Source organism: Rhinolophus hipposideros (assembly GCF_964194185.1).
Source record: "Rhinolophus hipposideros genome assembly, chromosome: 10".
Lineage (NCBI taxonomy): Eukaryota > Metazoa > Chordata > Mammalia > Chiroptera > Rhinolophidae > Rhinolophus > Rhinolophus hipposideros.
The window spans coordinates 42,939,686-42,963,693 of NC_138056.1; the positions used below are offsets into that span (position 1 = coordinate 42,939,686).

At 56.2% G+C, this 24,008-nt stretch overlaps 1 protein-coding gene across 9 annotated transcripts in view; it reads right to left on the minus strand.

Annotated features, from left to right (window-relative positions):
• TUB (TUB bipartite transcription factor) overlaps positions 1-24,008 on the minus strand; it is an 81,481-nt gene that overhangs the window by 4,898 nt on the left and 52,575 nt on the right. For 3 of the 9 annotated variants that reach the window (XM_081062912.1, XM_081062911.1, XM_081062914.1), the window contains 10 exons: positions 10,902-10,953; positions 10,255-10,417; positions 6,664-6,810; positions 5,269-5,466; positions 4,103-4,221; positions 3,443-3,640; positions 3,065-3,177; positions 2,081-2,195; positions 479-577; positions 94-265 (listed from right to left, as the gene is read on the minus strand). In XM_081062912.1, coding sequence (XP_080919038.1) covers positions 94-265; positions 479-577; positions 2,081-2,195; positions 3,065-3,177; positions 3,443-3,640; positions 4,103-4,221; positions 5,269-5,466; positions 6,664-6,810; positions 10,255-10,417; positions 10,902-10,953 — 1,376 coding nt within the window. Of the gene's footprint in view, positions 1-93; positions 266-478; positions 578-2,080; positions 2,196-3,064; positions 3,178-3,442; positions 3,641-4,102; positions 4,222-5,268; positions 5,467-6,663; positions 6,811-10,254; positions 10,418-10,901; positions 10,954-20,376; positions 20,739-24,008 lie in introns of those variants that run through there. The other 6 variants (XM_081062913.1, XM_081062915.1, XM_081062919.1 and 3 more) reach the window with 6 other exon arrangements.

Sequence of the window (24,008 nt, forward strand, 5' to 3'; positions counted from 1 at the left end):
TCTGGCCTACGTGGGTGGGGCTCAGGAGCTGAGCCCTGAGCTAAGGGCCCCAGCTATCACGTGATAGCAATGAGGAAAGGCAGAAACACTCACGGTCATTGCCATGGATGATCTGGAAGTTCTTCACAGAGGCCTGCGTGACACGCCCATGGAAATTGAGTACGTAGGACTGCGTGTCGTCGTTCCAGACAGGCGTCTTGTTTTGCAGCTCAATGATACTCTCTGTGTTCTTATTCTGCCAGCGTGCTAGCAGCGTCTCGTGCTCCTGGGAAAGCAGCCTCACCTGAGCCAGGCCCAGACTGACATCATGACCACCCAAAAACGGAATCTGCCCCAGGGTGGGTGTCCTTAGATGTCCCTAGATCCCCAGGGCTTCTCACTCTGAGCCTCTTACACAGACACTCCAGCTGGAGTTCTGCCTTCAGAAGCTCATGCAGAGACTGGATGATGGGAAGGGCTGGGTGGGGTACAGACTCACGTTGCGGGGCCGGATACAGACTCTCTCGTGAACCATGTTCATGCCTGGGACAATCACACTCATCTTCCGTGGCCCCTTAAAACCTAAGACGTTTGTCTCCTGGAAAACACAGACAGAGAACTCAACAGTGGCCGTCTGAGGCCTCTACTTTTTACTGGAGAACCTGGGAGGAAGGGAACAAAGATGATGAGCTAGTTCTCACCATCTCCACTTGAATGTCTAACAGGTGTCTCTATACATGTGTCCGAAAGTGAGCTCCTGAATGAATCTCTGCCCAGGCCAGCTCCTATTACTGTCATCCTTGCTTCAGTTAATAGCTCAATTCTTCCCTTGCTCAGGCAAACAACTTGGGGTCCTCCTTGCCTGGTCTCACGCCATCAGCAAATGCTGGCAGCTCTCCCTTCACGTTACATCCAGAATCCATCCCCCTTTCACTGTCACCGCCTCTCACTGAGATCACAGTGACAGACTTACGTGGACTCCCTGTTTCTATCTTGGCCCCCTCACCCCTCCCTGGCATTTCTGCACACAGCAGTTAGTCCTATTGAGTCAGATCTTTTCCTCCCTGGTTGATTCGGAGAAAAAGCTGAAGGTCTTATCCCAAGCTGCATGGCCTCACGTGATACAGCCCCATTACACTCCTCACCGGTGATTGGCATCAGTACGTTTGCACTTACTGTGTTCTCCCCAACACCTGCACAGCTGCCTCCCACTTCCTTCTTGGTTTTACCCAAGTGCCACCTCAGTGAGGCCCTCCCTGCCATCCTTCCTAAAAGCTCACAGACCTGGACACTTCATATTCCTCTTCCCTGCCTTTTTTCCCTCTTAGCACTTATCCAGAACACGTTTCTTTTGCTTATGTGTCTGTTTTATAGCTTGTCTCCCCACTAAGGGTTTAAGTCCCATAAGGGTATACATTTGTCTCCACTGTTCATTATTATATCCTCATTATTAGTGTCTCCGCCAGTACTTGGAACGCAGTTGGGGTTCAGTATTGGGAGATTCGGGCTGCCTCCCCAGAGCTGACCAGCAGGTGGCACCACAGGATCACACTAAACAGCTATGGCTTCCAGTTAGTCTGTGAGGTGCCTATGCCCAGGTGGTAACCTCCCAGTCCCTCATTTTAAAATTAGGTGAAATACCCTGTACTTAGATTCCAGTTTGGTCATTTAGGAATTGCGTGGCACTGGAAAGTGACCAAAACTCTTGGCTTCAGTTTCCTCATGTATATAATAAAGAAAACAGGACCGAGCTCTGAGGCTAAGCATTCAGTGAGATGATTATGATTATGCAAAGGGCCTTGAGGTCCACGCAGGATGCAGGAGGGAGGATGGACGAGCTGCATGGACAAGAACCCAGACCTCCTGCCACCTCCTTCCCAGGAGGCTCCTGGGCTGGGTTGCACAGAGCCAGGCCCGGTTCCTGGAGCTCTGAAGAGAGGGCCAGGGCTGCTGTCCCAGGCAGAGGCCACTCCACAGAGGACGGCCCACCTCTACGTAGTCTTGTCTACCCAGATAGATGGGATAGCCCACAGGTCGGGCAGTAAGTCCTGAGTGTCATGTCTACCTTGGGAGACCAGAGACCAAGGGACCCAGGACTCACATAGCACACAGCTGCCAGCTCCTGACGCAAGGTTCCACCTTCCAAAGTAGACGATGCCTTCTGAGGGTTGACTCCATTGTTATAAACGGTGAACTTAGTGCCCATGAGGTTGGACCTGAAGAACGGGCAAAATCAGTAGAGGGTCATGCACCCTGTGCCCCAGCGCAGCAAACAGCGCCATGTGTTCTGTGAGGAGCCTGCAAAGCACTCTGGGCTGGGCTAGCTGCAGACCTGGGGGCACACTGCTCATTGAATCCCTATCATTGGGGGCAAAAGGCATGGACTTGCTTTCAGTTGAATCAAAGATCATCTAGGTTCAGTGAGGGAAGTTCGGGGAGGTAAATCTGGGTCCCACAGAAATTTCCCTGGAGGAACAGGAGTGCTCCCATGTGGGAAGTGAGCAAACAGAATGGCATGTGGCAAGACTGCAGAGGGGACTTAGCACTGAGCCCTGGTACCCCCTAAAGACTGGAAGAGATGATTTCCTCTGTCCTACCCAGCCTGTGAGTCTTGGTCCAGCCCCACCTCCAGCTGTGGCTCCTTACCTCAGGCTTGGTTTATAGTCCCCAAATCCGGCACTCTGCTCCTCAGCAAACCCTCCTCTCCCCAAGGCTAGCTCAGAGCCTTCCCCGCACCCCCAGGTCGCTCTCTCTTCCCTCAAGGACTCACTCATAGCCCTGCCCTTGGCACTGACCATGGTGCCAGGACAGCTCTTCTGTGGTGGCCTGCATCATCGGTGACATCCTGGGGTCTGACCTATCCCTCTTGGTGGCCTATGCCCACCTGACCGAGAGCAGCTTAGGGTAGAAAGTGTGAGGCCCATATCCAAGTCTGGCTCTCGGCTGGCGCAGATCTGAGCCTGAGGTTAGACCTGATGGACAAAGAGGATCCTGGGAGAGCTGAACCCCCTTGCCTAGAAGTCCTTCAGGGACAAGAGATGCCCTCTAGAGAGCCTGTCCCCCCTTCCTGGGGGAGTGCTGGTACCGCAGTTTCCCGATGTAGCTGTCCCCTCCTCGAGACAAGTCTGTTGGGTCCACAGAGATGAGGTAATTGGAAGTTTTACTCTTCTTTCTCTTCCTTCCCGCCAGGAGGAACACCTTGGGGAGTAGAGTAGGGTCACATTCCAGGTCCAGCCTCTGGTCCACACACAATCATGGGTGCCACTCACACAGCCACGCTTCAGCTCCTGAACATGATCTGCACACACGTGTGCACTGACAAACACGCATGCACCGACCAGGCGTGGGGCTTGTCTCTGGGGGAACTGAAAGGCCAGTGTTGGGTCTGAGGCTTCCAGTCACATTCCAGCCCCCAGGACCTCAGGCCGGCCCAGGTGAAGCTGCAAGTCCAGGCCAAGCTCACCTTCTTCCCATCCTCGCGGTCCAGGTGCAGGAAGTAGGTGGGGTACATGCCCCTGTCCATCCCCTTCTTGTCCCGCGTGATGCGGCCCTTGATGGTGATGCCCTGGGGGGCCGGCCTCAGTGCAAATTCCTCGAGATCCTGGACCTCCACTTCCACGGAAGGCTCTGGGGCTGCCGGGCTGGGGGCTGAGGCTGCCTCCTACCGGGCGGGGAACAGGGAGGAATCTGAGCCTGGGGGCCCTAAGCAGCTGAAAGTGGGTGTCTGGATCCAGAGTCGCCCCCTGCTGTGCTGGTGGTGCTGGGAGGCAGGGCCCAGTCCCGGGATGTGGGCCTGGCCAGCCTGGCCTGAGGGTCAGCAACTAGCTCCCCAGCCCCTCCCCTACCTCAGGAGTCCCTGGGGATGGAGACAGAGCATCGGGCAGGTTCTCAGAGGTCATCCTGGCCAACCCCAGCTCCCCCCACCCTCCTGGCCGGGCTGAAGAGAAGGGGAGGCAGGGAAGGACGACGGAAGGGCTCAGGCCAGAGATGTGGGCCCAGCTCCTGGCCCAGGAAAGCCACTCATCATCATTTCTCCATCCTCACTGACTCTCCAACCTGGACGACCAGCCCTAGGAACACCGCCAGCCACCATCCCACTGGGCCTGGAAGCTCCCTCACTCACCCTGATGGACTTCTTGCTAGTTGCGGAGCTGGGGCGGGTGTTGCTGTTTAGCTGGGAGGAGCTGGAGCTGTTCTCGTCCTCATCCTCTTCCTCATCAAAGCTCATGCTGCTGGAGACGCCTAGGCCGGGCAGAGGAGCGGGAAGGCATGAGTGGTCGTGTATACACACCTAGATAAACACCGTTCACAGGCACTGAGTCACCCGTACCTGCTTACACACACACACACAGCCGTATGTGCACACGTGCACGCACACGCTCTCCCACACACATATCCATGTATACACAAGGACACACTCGGGTGCATGCTGGGACGGTCACGATCCTGGGGCGTGCACCCCCCACCCCCAGCTTCAGCTCAGTCCCTCATCAGAGCCCCTCCTCTCTAGCACTTGCAGTGCTAGTCTCATGTGTAGCGAGGCCTCAGTTGAGCTGACCCTGCTGTGGGAGCCTCCATTTCTGGCCTCAGGCCTACTCGAGGCCTTGGCTAGCACAGGCCATGGACTCTGCCCAGGAAAGGCCCAGCTCCTTACTCAGCTTGAGACGCAGGGCCCACCGACGGCTCCTCTCCCCAGCCCGCCTGCGCTCCTCTGTCTGTGTGCTCTGCCCACCCGGAATGCCATCCTCAGCCTCAGACTGCCCCAGTAGCCATTTCTCCAGGAAGCTGGCCCTGATCCAATTCCTCAGAATGTGTGGCACTGCAGGGCTTCCCTCTGCCACTGCCACCCCGCACCAGGAGCTGCCTGGGGCAGGGCTCAAGGTGGGGAGACTATCCGGGCAGCAGGTTTCCTGGGAGGATCTGCCCTGCCTCTCGGCATCCTCGTCCTGCTCCCCCTAGCTCTCGGAGAACATTTTACAAAATGAGCTTTTTTCCCAGAGGAACCAAAGGGAAAGGAAATCTGTCAGCAAACCTGGGCCTCCCTGGGGGCAGGTGATATAGGTTGGGGAGACAGGGCTGGGCTGTGGGCTGGCTGGTTACCCTAGTTCACACTTCTTTCCCTTAACTTGGCCTAATCAGGGGCCCCTGCCCAAGTTTCTCACTGGTCTCCAAGTGCGCCCCCCATGAGGGCCTGGAACAGACACCGGAGGGCCATGCTCCCCAAGAAGGGTGCATCTGAGAACCTGGGACTGAGCTTTGGGGGTGTCACTGGACCCCCACGGGGCTCACCCTTCCTCTGCAGCGTGGCACGGAGGTCCTGCACGCTGGGCTGTGCGCCCCCACCAGCTGCCGTCTCCCCTGCGTCCTGGGCGTGGTCCGACTGGCCCACAGTCAGGATCTGCACTGGGCCTCGGGCCTCAGACTTGTCTTCTGCCAGAGCTGCTGGCCCGCTGGTGCCTGCAGGCCATGGACACGCCTGAGTCCCGCCTGGGGGGGGGGGGAGGGGAGAGCTGGAGCCTCAGACTTCCGTGAAGTGGGTGAGGGATGAGTCGGGGGGCGCGGGGACCATTTGCAAAACTTTATTTGCAAAACTGACTTTTCAAAAACTAATGATTGCTATCAGCCCCTTAATGATTGATAAACTATGAAGGGACGTGGGCTCTTTTCTTCTGCTGTTCCCCCACATTAGTTGCTGAGGGTTGGTTTGAAATGCCTCAAATCCCTAGGCAGACGGCAGCCACCTACAAAACCAACTGCACAATTAAAAAAAGACAAGACGGGGGGCAAGGATCCAACCAACCCACAGCCGAGGTCAGCACTCACTCACAAACGCTGCCAGCGACAAGCCGTCAGTGCTGGTATTCGCTCGCTCTCATAGACGAACACACGCAGTAAAGCACACACATCACTCAAAACAGACGGCTCCCTGAAAAAGACTGAGCTTGCCATACCCTTGCCTTCCCAAATGGAGGACCTCCGATCCTACGTCAACCTTCCTGCCTAAGTTGCCACACCTTCAGTAACAGAAACAAGGCCTAGTCCACACAGGTGGCAGCCACTCTGCCAGGCTGGGCTATGCCCAAAATGCAGCTGGCAGCTCCAAAAGCCTATGGGCCCTGACACCCCCCCGTCCAAGCATGACCAGAAGCCTGGAAGTCACTGCCCATGAGACAGGGGTGAGGAAACAGCGTGTCTAGCCAGCAGAAACAGGACACGGGGTAGGGGCCACCATAACTGTGCTTGATTTGGGGGGTGGGTGTCTTTTCTGGAGAGAGCAGCAGAGGAAACAGACCAGTCCGTGGGTCCACAGGATAGAACTGGGCCTAGAGAGTTGCAGACGCCCACATGATGGCTGGGAGTCTGTACAAGGATGACACACAGTGAGACCCAGGGAGGGTGTGTCCTTAGTGAGGATGGAAGGAGAGAGTGCTCAGGCTGGGCAGGAAGGAAGCTAGACTTCACTTCCTGGCAGTATGGAGGGCCTGCCCACACCCACAGGCCAGCCCAGGTACCCCATGAGCTAGGAGGCCCGTGACCCCGTACGTGGGGTCCTGGGTGCCATTTTGTGCCTTCACTGTGGCCTCCTTCCCTGTCCCTGACCTCCAAGTCTGGAGGATAAGCCTCCCCCTACCCTCTAGTGGGGGCCAAGCCTCCTGAGGAGGGCTGTAGGGAAGGCAAGCCAACCTTTGTGCTTCCCTTTCTTCTCCTTCCTAGAGGCCCTGCCCTGGCCCCCTGCTGCGGCCGTTGCCTTGGTTCTCTTGGCTGAGGCTGGGGCTGTTGGGCGGGCAGATCCCAGCTGCACACTGGCAAGTGAGTCAGCCTCTTGAACTGCTTAGGAGAGAGCCAGAGAGCAAGAGTGAGAGAGACAGTGAGAGAGAAGGAGAGGGAGGGAGAGAGGGAGAAGGAGAGAGAGAAAGTGAGAAGGGCACTAGGTGAGACCAGAGCTCCAACACACTTCCCAGCACATTTCCCAGGTCCCTCACCAGCACCCACGTCCCACCAGGGCCCCTGTACCACCCATATCTACCATGTAAAGGTGCCCAGAGCAGGCTGAGCTGGAAGGAAGCAGCACCTCCACCCCACCCCTGGCCCCACCATGATCCACTAAGAAGCAGAGAAGGCCAAGCTCTGGGCCAGCCGACCACATGAGCCTGGGCATGGGGAGGGAGAGTGTCTGGGGGAATGTGGGTCATCAAAGATGGTGGGAGAAGACAGAAAAGACTGCATCTCTTGGGAGAGCTAGGGCAAGCACTCCAGGGAGCCTGCACTGCCCCTCGTGGGATCAGCCCATGGGAGCCTGGGGTGCCTGAGCACCCTGAGGCAGGAGACTCATTCTGGGACACAAGCAGCTGCACACACTAACAGAGAGGTCTCAGCTGGGTGGCTTCTGAATTCTCCACGTCAGAAGCCCAATTTGCTCCAAAGCCCAATCTGCTCCAAGTCCTAGAATGGTTTCTCTTAAGATGAAGACCGACATTTTCCTGCCATAGCTCCTCTGTCTCCCTCCCCTTGGCCTTGGTCTAACTGCACACCCCTCATCTCGCCGCCCCCCGCACCCCCGTTCTCTTTCAGTGCTTTTGGACATACTGCGCTCCCTCTTGCACAGGGCCGTGCTGTAGCTGTCTCACTGCCTGATGGCCCTCATGACTGCTGACTCCTCCCCCTAAGGCCGCTCACTCCGCAGATCCCAGCTCCTCCGGCAGCCTGCCCTGATGCCTAGTCTGGGAGCAGACACTCTGCAATCCATGCACAGAGCCTGGCATCTTCCCTCAGGGCACACCTGTGACAATCTGTGTTAACTCTCCCCCCTTTTAGCCCATGAGGTCCACAAGAGAACTGTGACCACACCCACCTGTGCTCGCCCTGGACCCCCAGCCTCTAATCCAGAAGCTGACACAAAGTAGGCCCTCAATAAATATTCAAGAACCAGATGAATACGTAACATAAACGAGCATGGCCGGTGGGTCAAAATCTGTTTACCAGGATAAACCATCAGTTCTGATCTTTGTCAAACTCCCTTATCTTCCTCTGGGAATGATCCCCTTGGCAGAGGGCAGAGCAGGAGGCAGCTAATGCTGCAGGTGGGGGCGGGGGCGTGCTCTGGGTAACACGAATACGGGGTCAGCCAGCCACGGGCACAGCAGCCCCCTCAGGACTGCCCACCTCTCGGAGCTGGGCAAGGCTGGCTCCCCAGAGAAGCAGCACGATGCAGCCTGCTCTGGAGTCTCACCAGGGAATAGCACGCAGGTGACTGGCCCTTGGAACACAACATGGCTACTTCAATATTCAAAGCCCTGAGACAGAGGGTTTTCCTCACAGAGGAGGAAACAGACCCAGAGAGTGGAAGTGATTTGCTCACAGTTACAAGTGAGCAGGTGACTGCTAGTGGCCTGACCAGAAACTCTTTCTCTGACTCTGGCTGTTTCTGCAGGCCTGGCACTGCCCTGGCACATAGTTCAGTACTCAAGCAACACCTGCCAAAATGACCGCACATCGGTGACTTGCAAAACTCTCTCAAAGTCTCACGATGTTGGCCTCTGGTCCAAACTGGCAGGGCCCAAAGTCCTAGGGTCAGGCTCCCAGCCCACATGTAGCGTCCAACAGTCAGGTGCCAGGCTTGGCAGAGCAGGCGCTGTGATGCCCACACGGCAGCAGGCCAGGCTCCACAGAACCCCCGAGAGTAGAAGGGCCGTCCTGCAGGGCACCGCCCCCATGTTTGGGATGGTGCTCACAGAGGAAATGTGAGGGGCCGGGGCCAGTTCTGTGTGGAGCAGCTGGGCCTGCCTGTCCAGGACGGCAGTGCTGGGCGGAGCGCTGTCCCCTCGTCGGAAGGGCTCTCGGGTCGAGTACAGACATACCAGCTGTGGCCCTGGATACTGAACTGAAGCCCACACGGGAATTACTCCCCATGATGGAGCCTCCTGTTAGGGAGGTGACCTAACAGGAGGAAAGGCCATTTGGAGTCCAAAAGGCCAGGCTTTAAAGCCTCGCCCAGATGCTCACTAGCCGTTCACCACGGGAAGTCGGTGACGCCCTCAGAGCCCACCTCCTTATCAGTCACCCGGGGATAATGAGTTACTGTGAGGAGTAAGTGACATGACGCAGGGGGCACCTGCCATAGGTCCATGCTCAGCCACTGGCAAATGCCCACGGAGAGGCTTTGTTATTAGACATCAATGGGTTTTCAGTGGGACGAGGGCACACAGAGGGCACCCAGCTTGTCCAGTGTGCTGTGCCAAAACCGGGCACTCAGTTTGCCCTCCAAGGCACAGACGAGAGGACCCTGTGAGCTACGGGCTGGTGAGTGGAGCCTGAACTACTGTGGTCAGGGGTGTGGGCAGGCCCGGCAGTCAGCCCTGAGGGGAGACAAACACCAGTAGCTGGAAGTGGCTGGAAGCTGCAGGCCCTGAGGAAGCCCAAAAGGAAGGGAGTACCACGGTTGCTAACGTTCCTTCCAACTGCAAAAGCCAGACGCCTGCCAGCGTCTTAGAGTCACCACCTGAAAGAGGAACCACAGGGACGACCTGCACCAGCAGAGGGCATTGGGGACTGAGTCTCAGTACCCCTCTGGGATCAGAGAGACCAATCTTCTGTCTGGGCTGGGACACTCTTAACCCAACCTAAGCAGGACGGAGGGTCCTGGGCTCAGGGAGGCAATGGAGCCACTCCATCCTGTCATATACCCCCAGGATGAGCTACCGACAATTCCCTGCCAAGTGGGCTCTGCTGAGAAGCAGTGTGCAAAGCTGGGGGAGCTGGAGGCTGCTGCTCCCTAGGCTCTGTGCAGGGACCTGCAGGTCCGAAGCCAGGCAGACCGAGGAGGCGGGGAGCCCAGAGAAAGGGGGCAATAGGTGTCCATCACAGGAGACACTGGCTGGTGTGAGATGTTGAGCTGGACTCCTCTCAGGAGGCAGAACACCGGTGGGGAACAGACCGTTCTGCTCCTAGCAGCTGCCTCCTGCTCTCAGTGAAACGCTCCAGGAACCTAGACTTTTGAACTCCCAGATCCATAGTTTTAGCTTCTGGTCCCGGACCCTGGTCCAGGAGCCGACATCCTGACTGTATGCAGGGGCCCAAGGCTCCAGTTCCCACCCTCGCTCCGCCCGCCCCACTGAGCTGTCCGCCTGAGCTGGGAGCCACACTCAGCCTGGGCACATCCTGACAGATGACCCCTCGCCTGCCCAGGGCAGCAGGAAGTCCCTGAGGGGTGTGGAGCCACCACACAGGATCCTCCCCAGGCTGGCTGTCCCATGTTTTCCGAAGGGCAGGGTGTACCTTGGTAGCTGGTGCTGCCACTGCTGCTGAGGTAGGACTCCACCAGGGGGGCCTGCTCCTCCGAATGCTGGGCCCGCCGGCTTCGGGGCCGCCCATCGGCATTGGCCTGCACCATCAGGGGCTCCTGGCGCTTCTTCTTCTGCTTTTGCTCCAGCAGGGCCCGCTACAGAGGGCACCGGACAGGCACAGAGGTCAGCGCGCTGCAGAGGGCAGCCCACTGCCTCCAACCACAAGAGGGCTCCCACACTGGGAGTGGAGAGAAGGCCCTGCTTGCTCAGCTCCCTTCTAGAAGCCGCAAAGGGGTCCAAAGCCCACTCAGGACCAAGGCCTCACGTCCTTGGTGCCCCCAGACTTGGGGTCCAGGAAAAGAAGGCAAAACTCGTACTCTGGCAGGATCACAGCACATCCAGCCCTCTAAGGGCAGCCAGCCCAGCTGTCTACTTGGCAGAAGCCCCATGTACTACACAGAGCTAATGCTTAGCTGGTAAAGGAGAGAACTGCTTCTGGAGGGTCCCCTCTCCCCACCAGTCAGGATGAGGCCAGTAAGGGGGCAACCCTGTGGCTCTTTCCCCTTGGAGATACCAGCCCAGACTCTGGCAAGGATGGCAAGTGCTAACTACCCTTCCCGTGGCCCCAGCCTCACTTACCTGCCGGTCAAGCTTCTGCTGCCTCAGGTTGCTGCCCTCATCATCTAAGACACTGCGGAGGGAGAGAGGGGTATTCAGGGCCTGCCCGTGAGGTGCCAGGATAGAGCCCAGACCCCACCCAGCACGTCTGGGTTCTTTAAACCCCTCACGTCACGGCTGCTGCGCACATGGGAGAGGGAGGAAAGGGAAGGCTACTATCTGGGAGGCTACTATCTGCTTGAGACGAAAAGGCTTGAGCCCTGTTTCTGCCACTCTGGGAGCTTATCTTCTGCTAGGATCCCGGCAGCCGCAAGGACTTCCCAGTCAGCCTGGCCCCAGTAAGTATAGGAGACTTTCCCCTTGGGCCCGTGAGCAGGGCCTGATTCAGTTCCAGGGGAACCTGTCCAAAAGCAATGGGCACAAGCCAGGCCCAAGACCAGACTTCAGACCAGGGAACTGTCCCCTGCGGCTGCCTCTCAGATCTCAGCAGCTCTTCCCCTCATCTTTCCATCCTTTCTGAAGGAAGCCGGGTCCTCTGGGGCAGACCCTCTCCCCATCAGTTCAAAGCAAACTCCTGACTCTCCAGGTGGCAGAGTGGAGTTGCTGACGCTGCTCCCTGAGGCTGAGTGTCCCCTCATTTGGGAGAGTGAGGCTAAGAGACCAAACGTTCCCTCAGGGCAGGGCTAGGGCTGAGTGGGGATGTCTGCAGAGCGGACACAGCACATCAACACACGGTCAAGCACCCAGCCACTGGGCCCTTCCCTGGCCACAGACATGGCGCCACACAGCACCAGGGCATCAAATGCTTGAGACCCTCAGGCAGCAGCATCTCACACCGCCTCTGCCTCCCAGGGAGGCAGAGGAAAGTAGGGAGTTGCTCAGCTTTCTTTCTAGTCTAAGACCTATGCATGAGACCTAGGCTCAAAATTCTGTGAGACCCAAGGTCAGGGCAGCTGCATGAGGTGAGGTTGGAGCCTGAGGACCTGAGCTCTGGGAACCCCCAGGCCACCCTGGCCCAGGTATGCTGGAGCCTGCCCTGAACCAGACCTGTGTGTGGGTCCCGGCACTGACATATCCGAGTACATGAGGTCTGTGCGAGAGTCTGTAAGTATGTCTTGTGCACAAGCACGTATCAGGTGTCCAAATGTGTGAGTGCATCTACCTGTGCAAGCACATAACGGGGTATACATATGTGCAAACACCTGTGTAAGAGGTGGGCATGCTCACGTGCAGGTAAGTCAACGTGCATGGAAGGGGGAAACATGAGGTCAAATCACCCCAAGGCCAATGTGGAGCCATTTCTACTTCCTCCTGACAGCAGCTGGAGCTCTTCTCGCTGGAACAATCATTGACTTGAAATGTCCCTTCAGCTCATGCAAATTACTTGTGTCTCTGTGTGCTGGGGGGACCCAGTCAGATAGTGGCAGGAAGTCCACGGATCACAGCCTACCTCCCTGCCGCAACCAATGAGGATTCTGTGTATTTGTAACTGGCAGCTGTCATAACTACTTGCCGTCTGGGAAAGCCTTTCCTGATACCCAGAGGCTGCTCTGCACTCAGTCGCCCTGATTGTGATCTGGGGCCGTACACAGAACAGCCTCATTCACCAAACCGTCAGCTGCCAGAGCACAGGAAAAACCACGACTCAACAGACATACTTCTAAGTCAGACCTCAGTCTTCCTAAAATTGCCCACCTGCCTAAGAGCGCACAGCGGCTTTGGGATTCCCTGAAGGCATTGCCAGGATCAGAGGACAGGGAACCAGCTCTGAAAAACAAGCTGGCTGGGACGGTGCGTGTCCCATCATGGAAGGCACACAGCACCCAGAGGACAGTGGCAGGACTTCTGAGGGGGAAGGTACTAGAGTGAGCAGGATGCCCCGGGGCCCTGCCAGCTCTGAGAGGCTGCAGCTCTTCCACGTGTCTCTCCACCTGACGTCAACGCCTGCCTGAGTAACACAAGGGCAGGGCATCTGCTCACACACTGCCTTCGAAGGTTCCGTCCCCAACACCACTGTCCACCGAGGTCCGCTGTGTGAGCAGTGCACCCTCCTTCAGGATTTCGGAGCTCTGTGTGACATCTGGCTGGCCGGAGCCGTGTGGCCTGAGATCCAACGGTGCTCTGCTCTGTGCCTGGGCATGCAGACGGCAGCCTGTGATCTCAGCCATTTGCTGGTGGCCTGGCCACAGGAGCCCATGTCACCTCCGCAAGACAGGGTGGCTCCCCTTCCTGCTAGTAGAAGCAGCTGTTTCATGGCTTACTGGGATGATACAAGCACTCTCACAGGGTAGGGCCGGGGGCAGTCACCTGGGTCACCCTTGGCACTGGGCTTGGCTGAGCAGGAAAAAGATGACTTCCATGGTGCATGCGTCATTTACGAAAGGGGACATCCAGCTGAGAGATAAGCTCACGCTAGCAAAGTCACCTCCAGAACTGCTGGGTCACAGTGGCTGCTCGACTGATGAAAGGTGGTTCCAGCCATGGTGGTCTCACTGCTCAGTGCTCCCCTAATGTCCTTATCCCTGCATGGTGGGGGGTGGGGGGAGCATTTCCCTACCACAGGCCACGGCCATGGACTTTCCACACAGTTACGCCTGGGGAAGGAGGCTGCTGTCCATGAAAACATGACTTCCTCTCCCTCTGTCCCCACCTCCATTCCCGGATGGGGGATAATGATAAAGAGCCACAGGCTCTAATAACACTGATCCCCAGGTAAGATTATAGTCAGAACAGACTTAGCCACTGGCCTTCGGAGAAAGGTGGACGAATACAAGGGCTGGCTTCTAAAGAATCCCAGAAATCCAGAAACCCTGGAAGTGCCCAGAGAGCTGCCCACCACCTCGCTCACCAGCAAGCATGGGGGAGCAGTGGGGGGAAGGGCACGCACGGCTGGGGCGGCAGCTGGGGAGAAGCAATGTGTGCCCTGGGGGAGCGAGACCACCCAGGAGGCTGGCAGAAATACACCCAAATGCGCAGCGCCAAGAGCAGGCACAGCGGTGAAGCCGATTCCTGGTACAGGAGGCTGTTTAGGAAAGCAAAGGTGTGAGGTGGCCCACAGTCACCCAGCAGGGCGAGCTTGTAGCGGGTGGGTGCTCCCGTCTGCAGCACACAGCATCTGTCCCTGGTGAATACAATCGCCTGCAAACAGCTGCATGGTGTGGAGAGCAATGACAATGACAGCTGTCTCCAGGGAGAGCAGAACTGAAGCTCCTCTCACCTCCTCAGCAGGCTCCCCCCACCCCGCTCGTTCTTCCCACCAGATGGCCCTGCCTCCTCGGCTCCCACTCCAGCACCTTTCCTCGGCATCTGTCTTTCTCACCAACACGCCCAGCCTGCCTCTTTCTGACGGGCACTGTTCTAGGCAGCTTTAAACGATAACCATGAGAGGAAACAGTAATGGCTTTTTAATGACTTGGGCTCCAATTATGGAATCACTGCCAAGCCCAGGCTGCCAGCTGCAGCCCCGCCAGGAGACTCGGACAGGAGACAGGGCACTGACGGATGGGTCTTCCAGCTGACCCTGGGGTCTCCTTCATCAGACACCTCCTGCTGGGGGCCAGGCCAGGGAGGCCCAGGAAAGCCCCGGCCACGGGCTCATGAGGGTCAGAGAAACCCAGTCTGCTGTGTCCCCCGATCCATTCACTCTGCCCAGGGCCAACGGGGTGGCCCCTTCACCTTCCAGGGAAACAGCCCCTCCGCATCCCCTTGTTTCCCTGGGGAACAGACAGCTATCTGAGGAGTGAGCCATGCTTGACAATAAATGAGGGCAGGGGCACTTCTCAAGTGGCTGAAAAGGCCTAACACAGCCAACATGGTGAGGAAGCTGGTCCCTCCCCTTTCCAGACTCACCTTACATGTTCCAGCTAATCCATCTGAGCTGGCCAGAACTCTGGGGGCCAGGCCAATCTAGGGACACACCCACTCTCCATACCCATTTCACCCTCCCTGTTCCTGCCCTCATTCTCCCCCGCCACACACACCAGTCAGAGTGGAAGCTGCCCCTACTGGATCCAGAAAATCAGGGAAGTGGGCTGTCAGGGGAGGAAAGACCACCCAGGGTGCCTGGCTGCAGCCCCTGTGCCCAGTGCCAGAGACTTCCCTCAGCACATCCAGGCTTCCATTGCCAAGAGCAGCTTGGAACATTATGGAAACACAGTGGCGTGGGAAGGGGGGCGCAGCTCCGTGAGGGAGAGGACCATGCCGCTCCCGGGTTCCAGCCTTCCACAATGAGGCATCTCCATCCCAGCCACTGGCTCCCAAACTGACCCGGTGCATTGACACTGCTCAGGGGCACTCAGCCCTGACTTGGTAATTCAGAATTGTTGGGTGAGACACCAGAGTCCACTCCCCACCTCACGCTCTCTTTTAAAGCAAGTGACACGTCATTCCAATGCTCGGCCATCGGATCATGAGCCAAAGCTGGGGATCTCTGAGGAACAAAAGAAGTAGGGGGGTTGCCATAAGGCTGGAAGTATGCAAATACAGCCTTATGTTCAGATGGGGCAAGAAATTATAGTCTGCCGATCAGTGAGTCAACATAAGCCCCAGGTAAGACTGTGGAAGGGGTTCACTGAATAGCTGGGGGGTGGGGGGGAGGTTATGCGACCACTAGGAGCAAGCCCAAGTTCCCAGCAAGTCAGGGCACATGTCCTCAGGCTTCTCAGAAATCTCGGCAGGACAGTACAGCCAGGCTTCCACATGGAACTGCAGGGACCAGCGACGATAACTTGTGGGCAAGATGAGGCAACGTACTCATAAGTGGCATGCTAGTCCAATTAGACAAACACTCCAAGGTTTCTGCAACAATGGGTCACGCCACAGTCAAAGGTTTTCAGCATCGTGCTTCTCTTGGTTAGCATGTTTATCAGTGACCCAAAGACAAGGCAGGCCTCTCAGCAGGCCCACAGTAATGCAAAGTAGAAGAGACACGAAACGGGTCACTAAGACAGTAGAATTCAGAAGACCTTGAAAAGCTAGCAAAGAGGAAACCTAACAGGAGAAGGTCAAGTCTCATATTTGGGTCCCAACACACAGAGTGTGGGGACACAGCCAGGAGTGCAGTTTCCAGGCTCTCGGCCTCACGTGGAAAGGTGCTGGCTCGGGTAGTAAATCAACTGTGATTGGACGGCCATCAGCTGTGGCTAGTTGGCCGTCAGCTGTAACCAGTGAGCCATTGGCCACTAATATAACTGCCGTGGCTACGCTAGCAGAAAATGGGGGCCAGCAAGAAGATGGTGGCTGAGGTAGCAAGCGCGGATTGCAGTTAGCACGGCGGACTGCAGCTAGCAAGTGAGGTGCGTTGGCAGAGAGAAGTGGACGGCAGGTTGTGGATAGTGTGGCTCCTGCTTCCTGTGTCTCCAACCCAGCCGCCAGCGAGACTATGGTAGCATGACTCCCCTATCTACGGCTCTGTGGATGTTCCTTTTTGCTCTCACCATATCCTGCTTTCTTACGTGGGGAGCGGGACTAGAGACCCCAGAAGAGACCCCGCCTGTCACCCTGCATGACACAGGCAGGATGGAGGCAGGGCCTGACATCAACCTGAGGAAAGACGTCGAGGTTTTGTTTAGAGGCCTCGAGGTGACTGGTCAGTGAGTCCAAGCCACCCCATGGGATGGGGAGGGCTGAAGGGCTGCAACAGGAACTGGGGTCCAGAGCGAGGCAACAGCAAGCTTGCTCTGCTTGCTACTGGACAGGCCACACCCGGGACACTGCATGCGGCTCCAGGACCCATCCTAGAGGAGGGGAGAGACCAGTCTGAGGGCGTCCACAGGGTCTCTGGCCCTAAATTATCTGTATCGACATAGTGTTTCCTGTGCTCTTCACCCCAGGCCACAGCAAGAAGACAGCCCGAGGGGCTTAGGGAAGGAGTGGAGAGAGTCCCTGTGGATCTAGTAGCAGAGGCTCTGCTCCTCCTCCCTGTCGCCAGGGCCACAGCGTCTGGGGAACCTCTGAGGTTCCCCCAGAGGCAGAAATGCAAGAGTCAGCAGTCTTGCTTAATCGGTAGTCATTTTACTCCCGCAGAAAGCCAGTAAGGAAATGACAGGAAGATCCTAACAAGGGTCAAGAGGAGGGGAACCAGGGACATGCGTAGGCTCATCCCCAGGAAGACATGTCTAATGGTCACAGCCAGGGCCTGACGGAGGGCTGTTTGCAGGGATGCTCAGGGAGCACTCCCGCAGGACTCCAGGGCCTGTAAAGGCCCTTCCAGCCTGAGAGCCTCATTCTGTGACCTAGAGACTCAGGGAAGCCCCACTGTTTAGGGAGAGGACATGCTCAGGTGTGTTGAGAACCTGGTACAGGGCCAGGCAAGCCAGCAGTCCTAACGGCTGCCCGGGGATGCCACTTTGATCCAAAGCAGTGGGCATCTGGTCTACGCTGGGTCATGCAGGCACACAGCCAAGCACCCGATGAGGTCCCTGAGCTCCAGGAGTTCATGGCCTGGTGAGGGAGACACCAGGCAATGGCGACAGGGCCATGCAGACAGCGCTGAGGACAGGGCGAGCCATCATTCCCACCCAGCATGGCCCTCCTTGCTCCGTGCTCCACCAACAACTCATATAAGGCTGTAAGGTCATGAACTAGGGGCATTTAACACTCCTCAAGAACAGAAGTGAAGAGAATACGGCAGAAATGGAATTAGTTGTAATAATAGAAAAAAATAAAAGGCAAAAATCATTGCAATTGTTAAACTTTATAAACGAAATGGCTCCCTTCTAAGTCAGAACGTGAGATTAATACATGATCATTATAAACTGAGCTACAATTACCCTTAAGAAGATTATCAACACCTGTCACTGTTTCAAAGAAAATGAGCCAGGCCGAGGGAATGAAGGTATAACCATCACAGAGGAAGAACCCCCAACAGCCAGAGCTAACAAGAAATCCATGCACTTCTTGCCCCCAAACCAAATGACACATTAGGGAAACTTCACACCAAAGCACGTGCACACGTGCCCATCCCCCTCATCTGCAAGAAAACTGCCTTGTCCGCCTTCTGCCCCAGTTTTCTCTGTGATCCACAGGCATGTGGTTGTGACTGCAATTAGCAGTCCAGTGAATGCAAGAGGCATTGTGCTTCTCCTCCTCTCAGCCCAGACCTCCCCATTCTGGAAGCCGACACCCCAAGTGCGGTGCTTATTCAGAAAGCATATTCAGTGCATATTCAGAAAGAACCCAGTGAGGCAGGAGAGATTCTGGTAACTTCTGACTACAGCCTGTTCCCAGCTATTCACCTACCCTCCCTGCCACAAAGAAGGCAGGGTGACAGAGCAATGGGACAGTAAGCAGGGCAGGGCCACAGGGCTAGGCTTCCAGGGTGGCAGGATCCTGTACTCCAGGTGGAGCCCAAGAAAGGAATGGGTGTGGAGGTGGGGGTCGGGAGGTGGGCCTGGGCTAGCAAGTGTCAAATCACACCTTGCACAGTGCAGTACCCCAGGCACCCACTGGAGGACAGTGCCATTTCCCAGAGATCACTCTATCTCCCTAGGTCCTCCCCAATCTGAGGCAGACTTTTTCTAAGACTCGTGCAATCACTCTACTACTTGCTTTGGTCCTTGGCTCCTGGAAGAGGGTTTCTTGAACCATGAGCCGGCCTGGCCCCCAGTCTGCCAAATGCTAAACACGCCATCATCTCCACAGCCACAAGTGCTGCCCGTCCCTCCCTCCGAAGTGGGTCTGTGGCCACCACCCTGCACATGCACCCCATACAAGTACTTCCACAGCACCAGAGGCCACTTAGCCCACAGACGCTATCCAGGCACCTCTGCTGGGTGGCAAGGAAAAGTCAGCGGTACTTTGTGGGGCTGCACTGTCTTCTAGAAGGTCAGCTCATATGTGTCAGGAAAGCCGGGATGCTCCAGAAACTAGCTGTGCCCCCAGCCTAGATGCCCTGTGCAGGGTGACAGCTCTTTCGAGTCAGCCCAGCTCCAGTCCTGATGGGAGTATCTCCCTGGTCTATGTGAGACTCAGATGTGACTGCATACGTCCGCAGGAAACCCTATGGGTGACTTGTGTGTGTGCATGTATGGGGTGTGTGTGTGTGTGTGTGTGTGTGTGTGTGTTGACGGGAAGGGCACCCACAAATTCTAACGTGGGAAGCTCTGATGCCCCCAAAGGAGCCAAGATTAGAGACATTTCTCAAGAGAAACCCTGAATCCCCAGGCCAGTGACAGGTACTTGTTTGTAGAAAGATCAACTTTAATGAGCCTCAGGCAGTTTCAGCTGGTTTCCATTCTGGATGCCTGGACAGACTCACAGAAGAGCTCTGTCAGAATAATTTTCTATCAGTGACTGGAATCAGTTCCTTTCTCGAATGCAGACTGTGTTACAAAATGGATCCTGAAGGTCTGTTCCTACCACCCACAGGCATGTATACCTGGGTGGGCAAGAACATAGTGGACCCTAGAAATCTGGGACCCTTTTTATACACATGCTTGTCTGGGAGACCTAGAGACAGTCCTGTAGCCCATGGCAACCAAGGAGCCAATGGTGGCCAAGAATTGGTGCTGCCATGGCAATGAGCTCCTTTCCAGAGGTAATGGAGAGAATGGGGTAGAGTGGATGGGGAAAGGCCTGCACCAATGTGAAGCCCCAGAGACCCCTCTCCCACCTGACCTCCACATAGGTGGGAAAGCCCAGCTCTCCTTGGGACAGATGACAACATCTGGGAACACAGGATGGCTTCCCTTAGTGTGCCTGGCCTGGGCTCTTGGGGTTCTTGAGTGCTCTAGCACATGGAAAAGCAGTTCTAGGTATTGTGAGTTGGTGTGTGTCCAGGTATAGAGATCTGTTAGCAAGTGGATTTCTGAGTCTCTGGAAGATGTGAGTAGTACCTGTGAATGTGTAGTAGGTGTCAGGTATTCTCCAAACACATGATGTGTCCGTGCACAGATATGTAGCATTGCATCTGTGTGAGCGTGTGTGTGGGGGGGGATACATGGTGCATGCATATATGAGACGCTTGTGCTCCTCGTTCAGAATAACTGTCTCCAGGAATTCTCGGTCTGAGCGTGTGAAGCGACCAGCAGGAGCGTCTTTGGCCCAGCGCGGACGTCCTGTGGGTGCATGCCTGCAGACCATGCGTGTGCGCACAGCTGTACTGGCTATACTGCCATGTGACCCAGGGTACTGGGCCTAGGAGGGGGCGCACAGCAGGTACGCTCCGGCCCCAGGCGGCCACACGAAGCTGCCAGACCCAGTTTTAAAGCCCACGCAAGCCGAGAGCACTGGCCCCTTCCAGCAACCCCGGGGTTGAGAGAGACAGCGGGGAGAGCGGAGTAATCCTCCCCGGCCCCCAAAGTTGGGGTGGGAAGGACCAGAGCCTCCAACCCGCGCCCCCGGTGTTGGGCTAGAAGAGGAGGGCATAGGTGCCCCGGCCCGGGGTTTCCTGCCAGCCCCCGGCCTGGTGCTCTGCACCCTACCCCACGTCCCCAGCGTTGAAGGGTGGTGGGCCGCGCCCCCGAGTTGAAGAGAAGGGGGGCCGGCGCCCGCGTACCTGTAGGGAATCCAGTCGGAATGCGGCTTGGAAGTCATGTCTCTCAGGGGCGGGGCGGTGGCTGCGGCTCCGGAGGCCGGGGCCCGCGGGGGCCGGCGCGGGGGCCCTGCTCAGCTCCCGGGCCGCCGAGGGCCGCATCCTCCCGGGCCGGGGCGCTGGGCCCCACCAAGGCCCGCGCGGCACGCCAGGGCCCCGCCGCCTGCTCGGCCAGCGGCTGCCGGCGCCGTACGACGGGAGAAGCGCTGGAGAGCGCCTGTCCGCCGGGGGCGGGAGGGCGGCGCGCGCGGAGGCGGGAGAGGTGGGCCCCGCCGCCCTGCGCCGCTAAAGGGGTTCAGCCAGCGCCGCGGACCGGAGCGCAGCTTGGCTGCGGCGCCCGCCCCTCTGCCCTCGCCCCGCCCCACAGGAGACCCCACCCCCAAGGCGACTCGGTGTCCCAAACGCTCCAGCCCCCTTCCCGAAACCTCCCGATCCAGACTCCACAGTTCCACGTGACTGCGCCGGCCCTCGCGCCAGTGCCCACCTTGCCAATGGGGGGCAGCTCCCCCAACCTCCGAGCCTCAGTTCCTTCCTCTGTGAAACAGGGATGATTCTAACACCTACCTACCTACCTATCTCCAGGAAGGGGTGGGAAACCGCCGCTCATATTGAGGGGGGGAAAGGGGGAGAAGTGGGGCGTGGGATCCGGTTGTGCGGAAAGGAGACGATGCCAGCAGACACCAAAAGGGGGGGCCCCGGGGAACCTTCAGGACATCAGCATGGAAGCTGGCCTTCCCTCCTCTCAGTCGCTTCTCACCCCCAGGTTCTCACTTCCCCCCAGGGAACCTTCAGTTTTAGTAAAGGAGGTGTTTCCTCAAGGCGGAGGAGTCCTTCCCGTGTCTAAGCTGTAGCAGTCAAGAGAAGGATAACATTTACTGTCTACTACATTCCCAGCCCTTATAAAGTTATATTATTTAATCTCCACAATAGCCTTGAGAGGCAAGTACTTATCTTTAGTTCCCATAGAATAAAGCCTTAGCAATGCTAAGATGCCTAAGGACATAGCCAGCTAGGAAGCTGATGGAGCTAAAATGGAACCAGAGTCTCTGTCCTCCAAAGCCCTTTTTAGGGGCCACAATTAAAAGAAGCAAAGACCTCTCAACAAAGTCTCCAAGTGCTGAGGAGGTCCTGTTGGTGACCAGCACCAACTTTTAAACGTTAAAGCAAGGCATGGGCTGTTGAGGTGTAGGGCAGGGAATCCACAAGGGGGTGGGGGAGGGGGAGTTAGGGTGTGGAAGCACGAAGAAGTCAGGTGATCAGGGAGGGGTCTGCTGCCATGTAGTCTGCACATTACATGTAGGCGTCCTCATGCGCACCCCACCACCATCCAACCATGCCAAAAGAGTGTTCATGTTGGGTTCCTCTGATGCTAAAAAGGCCATTATGACTGGGTGGGAGAAAGTGTGAGAACAGCCAGCTGGCCTGAGGGAGAGCCACATCCTGCTGCCCTGGGTTCACAGCCAGGACTCCACTCAGGACTCTCCCAGCCTTTTAGCCTTGCCTTTAACTATAAAAACAATAACCAAGATATTTGGAGCATTTGCTAAGCATCAGTCAGGCGTGGTGTTAGGTGTGTCTATATACGGTAACTCATTTCATCCTCACAACCACCCTAGGATGTAGGTGCTATTATTATACCCATTTTACAGCAGAAGAAAGTGAGGCACATAGAAGGCAAAGTTCTTGGCCAAAGCCACAAAGCTGGACAGTAGTGAAGCTAGGATTCACACACAAGCCGTCTGGGTCCAGAGATGTTGCCCTTAGCTTCTTTCCTGCCTATCACAGTTCATGCAGTACACATGCACGCACAAACACCCCGCCTGTCTGTCCAGGCTTCCAGAGGGCAGGACACATCCATCAGATCCATTTCTGTCTGGTACAGCATCGACACTCTGAAGTCTGTGGCTTCTGACTATTTCAACCTCTACAAGCTATCACTGTCTCTGAGGACAGAGAGCAGACAAAATAATCACCCTGGAGTGGGGTGCAGGAGCAGAAAGTTGGGCCGTTGCTTGCCTGCTGGGACACTTGACCTAGGTGTCTGTTTTCACTGGTCAGGCTCCCAGGAAAGGGACTGATCCCTGCCTTACAACCCAAGGCAGCATGGAAAAGCACTACCTGAGGTCCCCGTCCTGCAGGATCTAAGCCCCGTGGACAGAGCCCTGCAGAGAAACAAGAGGCAGCCCCGCCCTCCAGACTGCCCCTCCCAAAGCTGCAATCAGCAGCTGACTAGAGCCTGGAAGACTTCCCCTTCAAGAATTTAAGGCTGCTTTTCCCCTTTATTCCCAAATTATCTGACACCTTAAAGCAATCAGAATCAAGTTGGAAGGTCTCAGGAGCCCGAAGTAATTGAATCTATTAAAGAGACACTTTAGGTTCTGTCCTAAGGGAGCAAACTCTGGAAGCAGAGTGAGGTGCAGAAATAAGACGGATCTCCATGTCCTTCTTCCTGCAGAAGCTGTGTGTGTGTGGACATGGGGTATGTGGAAACTAGTGGGACAGTACGCTAGTGTATGCATGAGTGTGCGTGAGTATGCATGAGTGTGTGTGTGTGTGAGTGTGCGTGTGTGTGTGAGGTGGCCCTGCAGTTTGAATGGCTCTGCAAAAGAGTATTTTTTGGATGGCACGTTAATGTGTGTGCATGGGGAGGGTCGAAGTGCGTGCTTCTGTGAGTTCCAAGGGGTGTGTGAGTGTTCACACTCAACTCAGAATTGGTGATGAGTTTTCCTGCTCAAATAGCTTCCCGGGTTGACATTTTAAGTGTATGCCCTTGTCTTCCATCAAAAACCATGTGAAAACTACTGTACTAGGCCATGGTTCAAAAACAACTGTGCTATAATACAGTGACCCTTGAAGAAGGGACAAAGCCAAGAAAAAATTTAGCCCTAGAAACAAGGTTATCTCTTCTGAAACACTGCCACACAGCAGGACCAACACACCCTCCTCATCACCTACCCAAATCGTGCAAGGATGAGATATTTGCTGTGAATTTAAATTATCCTCGTTGCATCGTAGGCATTTTCAAACATGGCCATGGTTTGTGCGGGTGAGTGAAGGAATGCATGGGGACTGAAGCAGCCTAAAGGAGACCGTCACATCTGCCACCCTCGCTCCCCATCTTGCACCCCTGGGCAAGCTCGCCTCAGCAAGACTAGTCCACCCAAGGAAAAAAGTTAGCATTTTGGCAACTTGCTATTTCCATCTGGAGTCTTAAATTTTCTACTTCTAATTTAACATTTTTATTGAGTCTGGGCCACCTCTAGTCAACTTTGGAAGCAAAAGGATATGAATAATAAATGAATATCTATTCAGATTGGGCACCAAGTCCCAAGATGCCCTGCGTAGTAGTTTGGTGATGTATATTTGCAGTCTGCAGAAGGTAATTCAAATCAATCAAACATTAACTAGACCCAAACCAGGTTCAAAGGTCCATGAGGGCTTTGGCAGTCATCAGGCTCAGTCCTGCTCTCAAGGAGCTGTCAGTCTGGCAGGAGAGATGGGAAGCACCAAGGTGCTGGTATTATAATACAGGTGGACACAGTGCTGGGAAAGGGGGCACAGAGGGAGGGCAGTCAATGGAACCAGTGGGAGGGAAG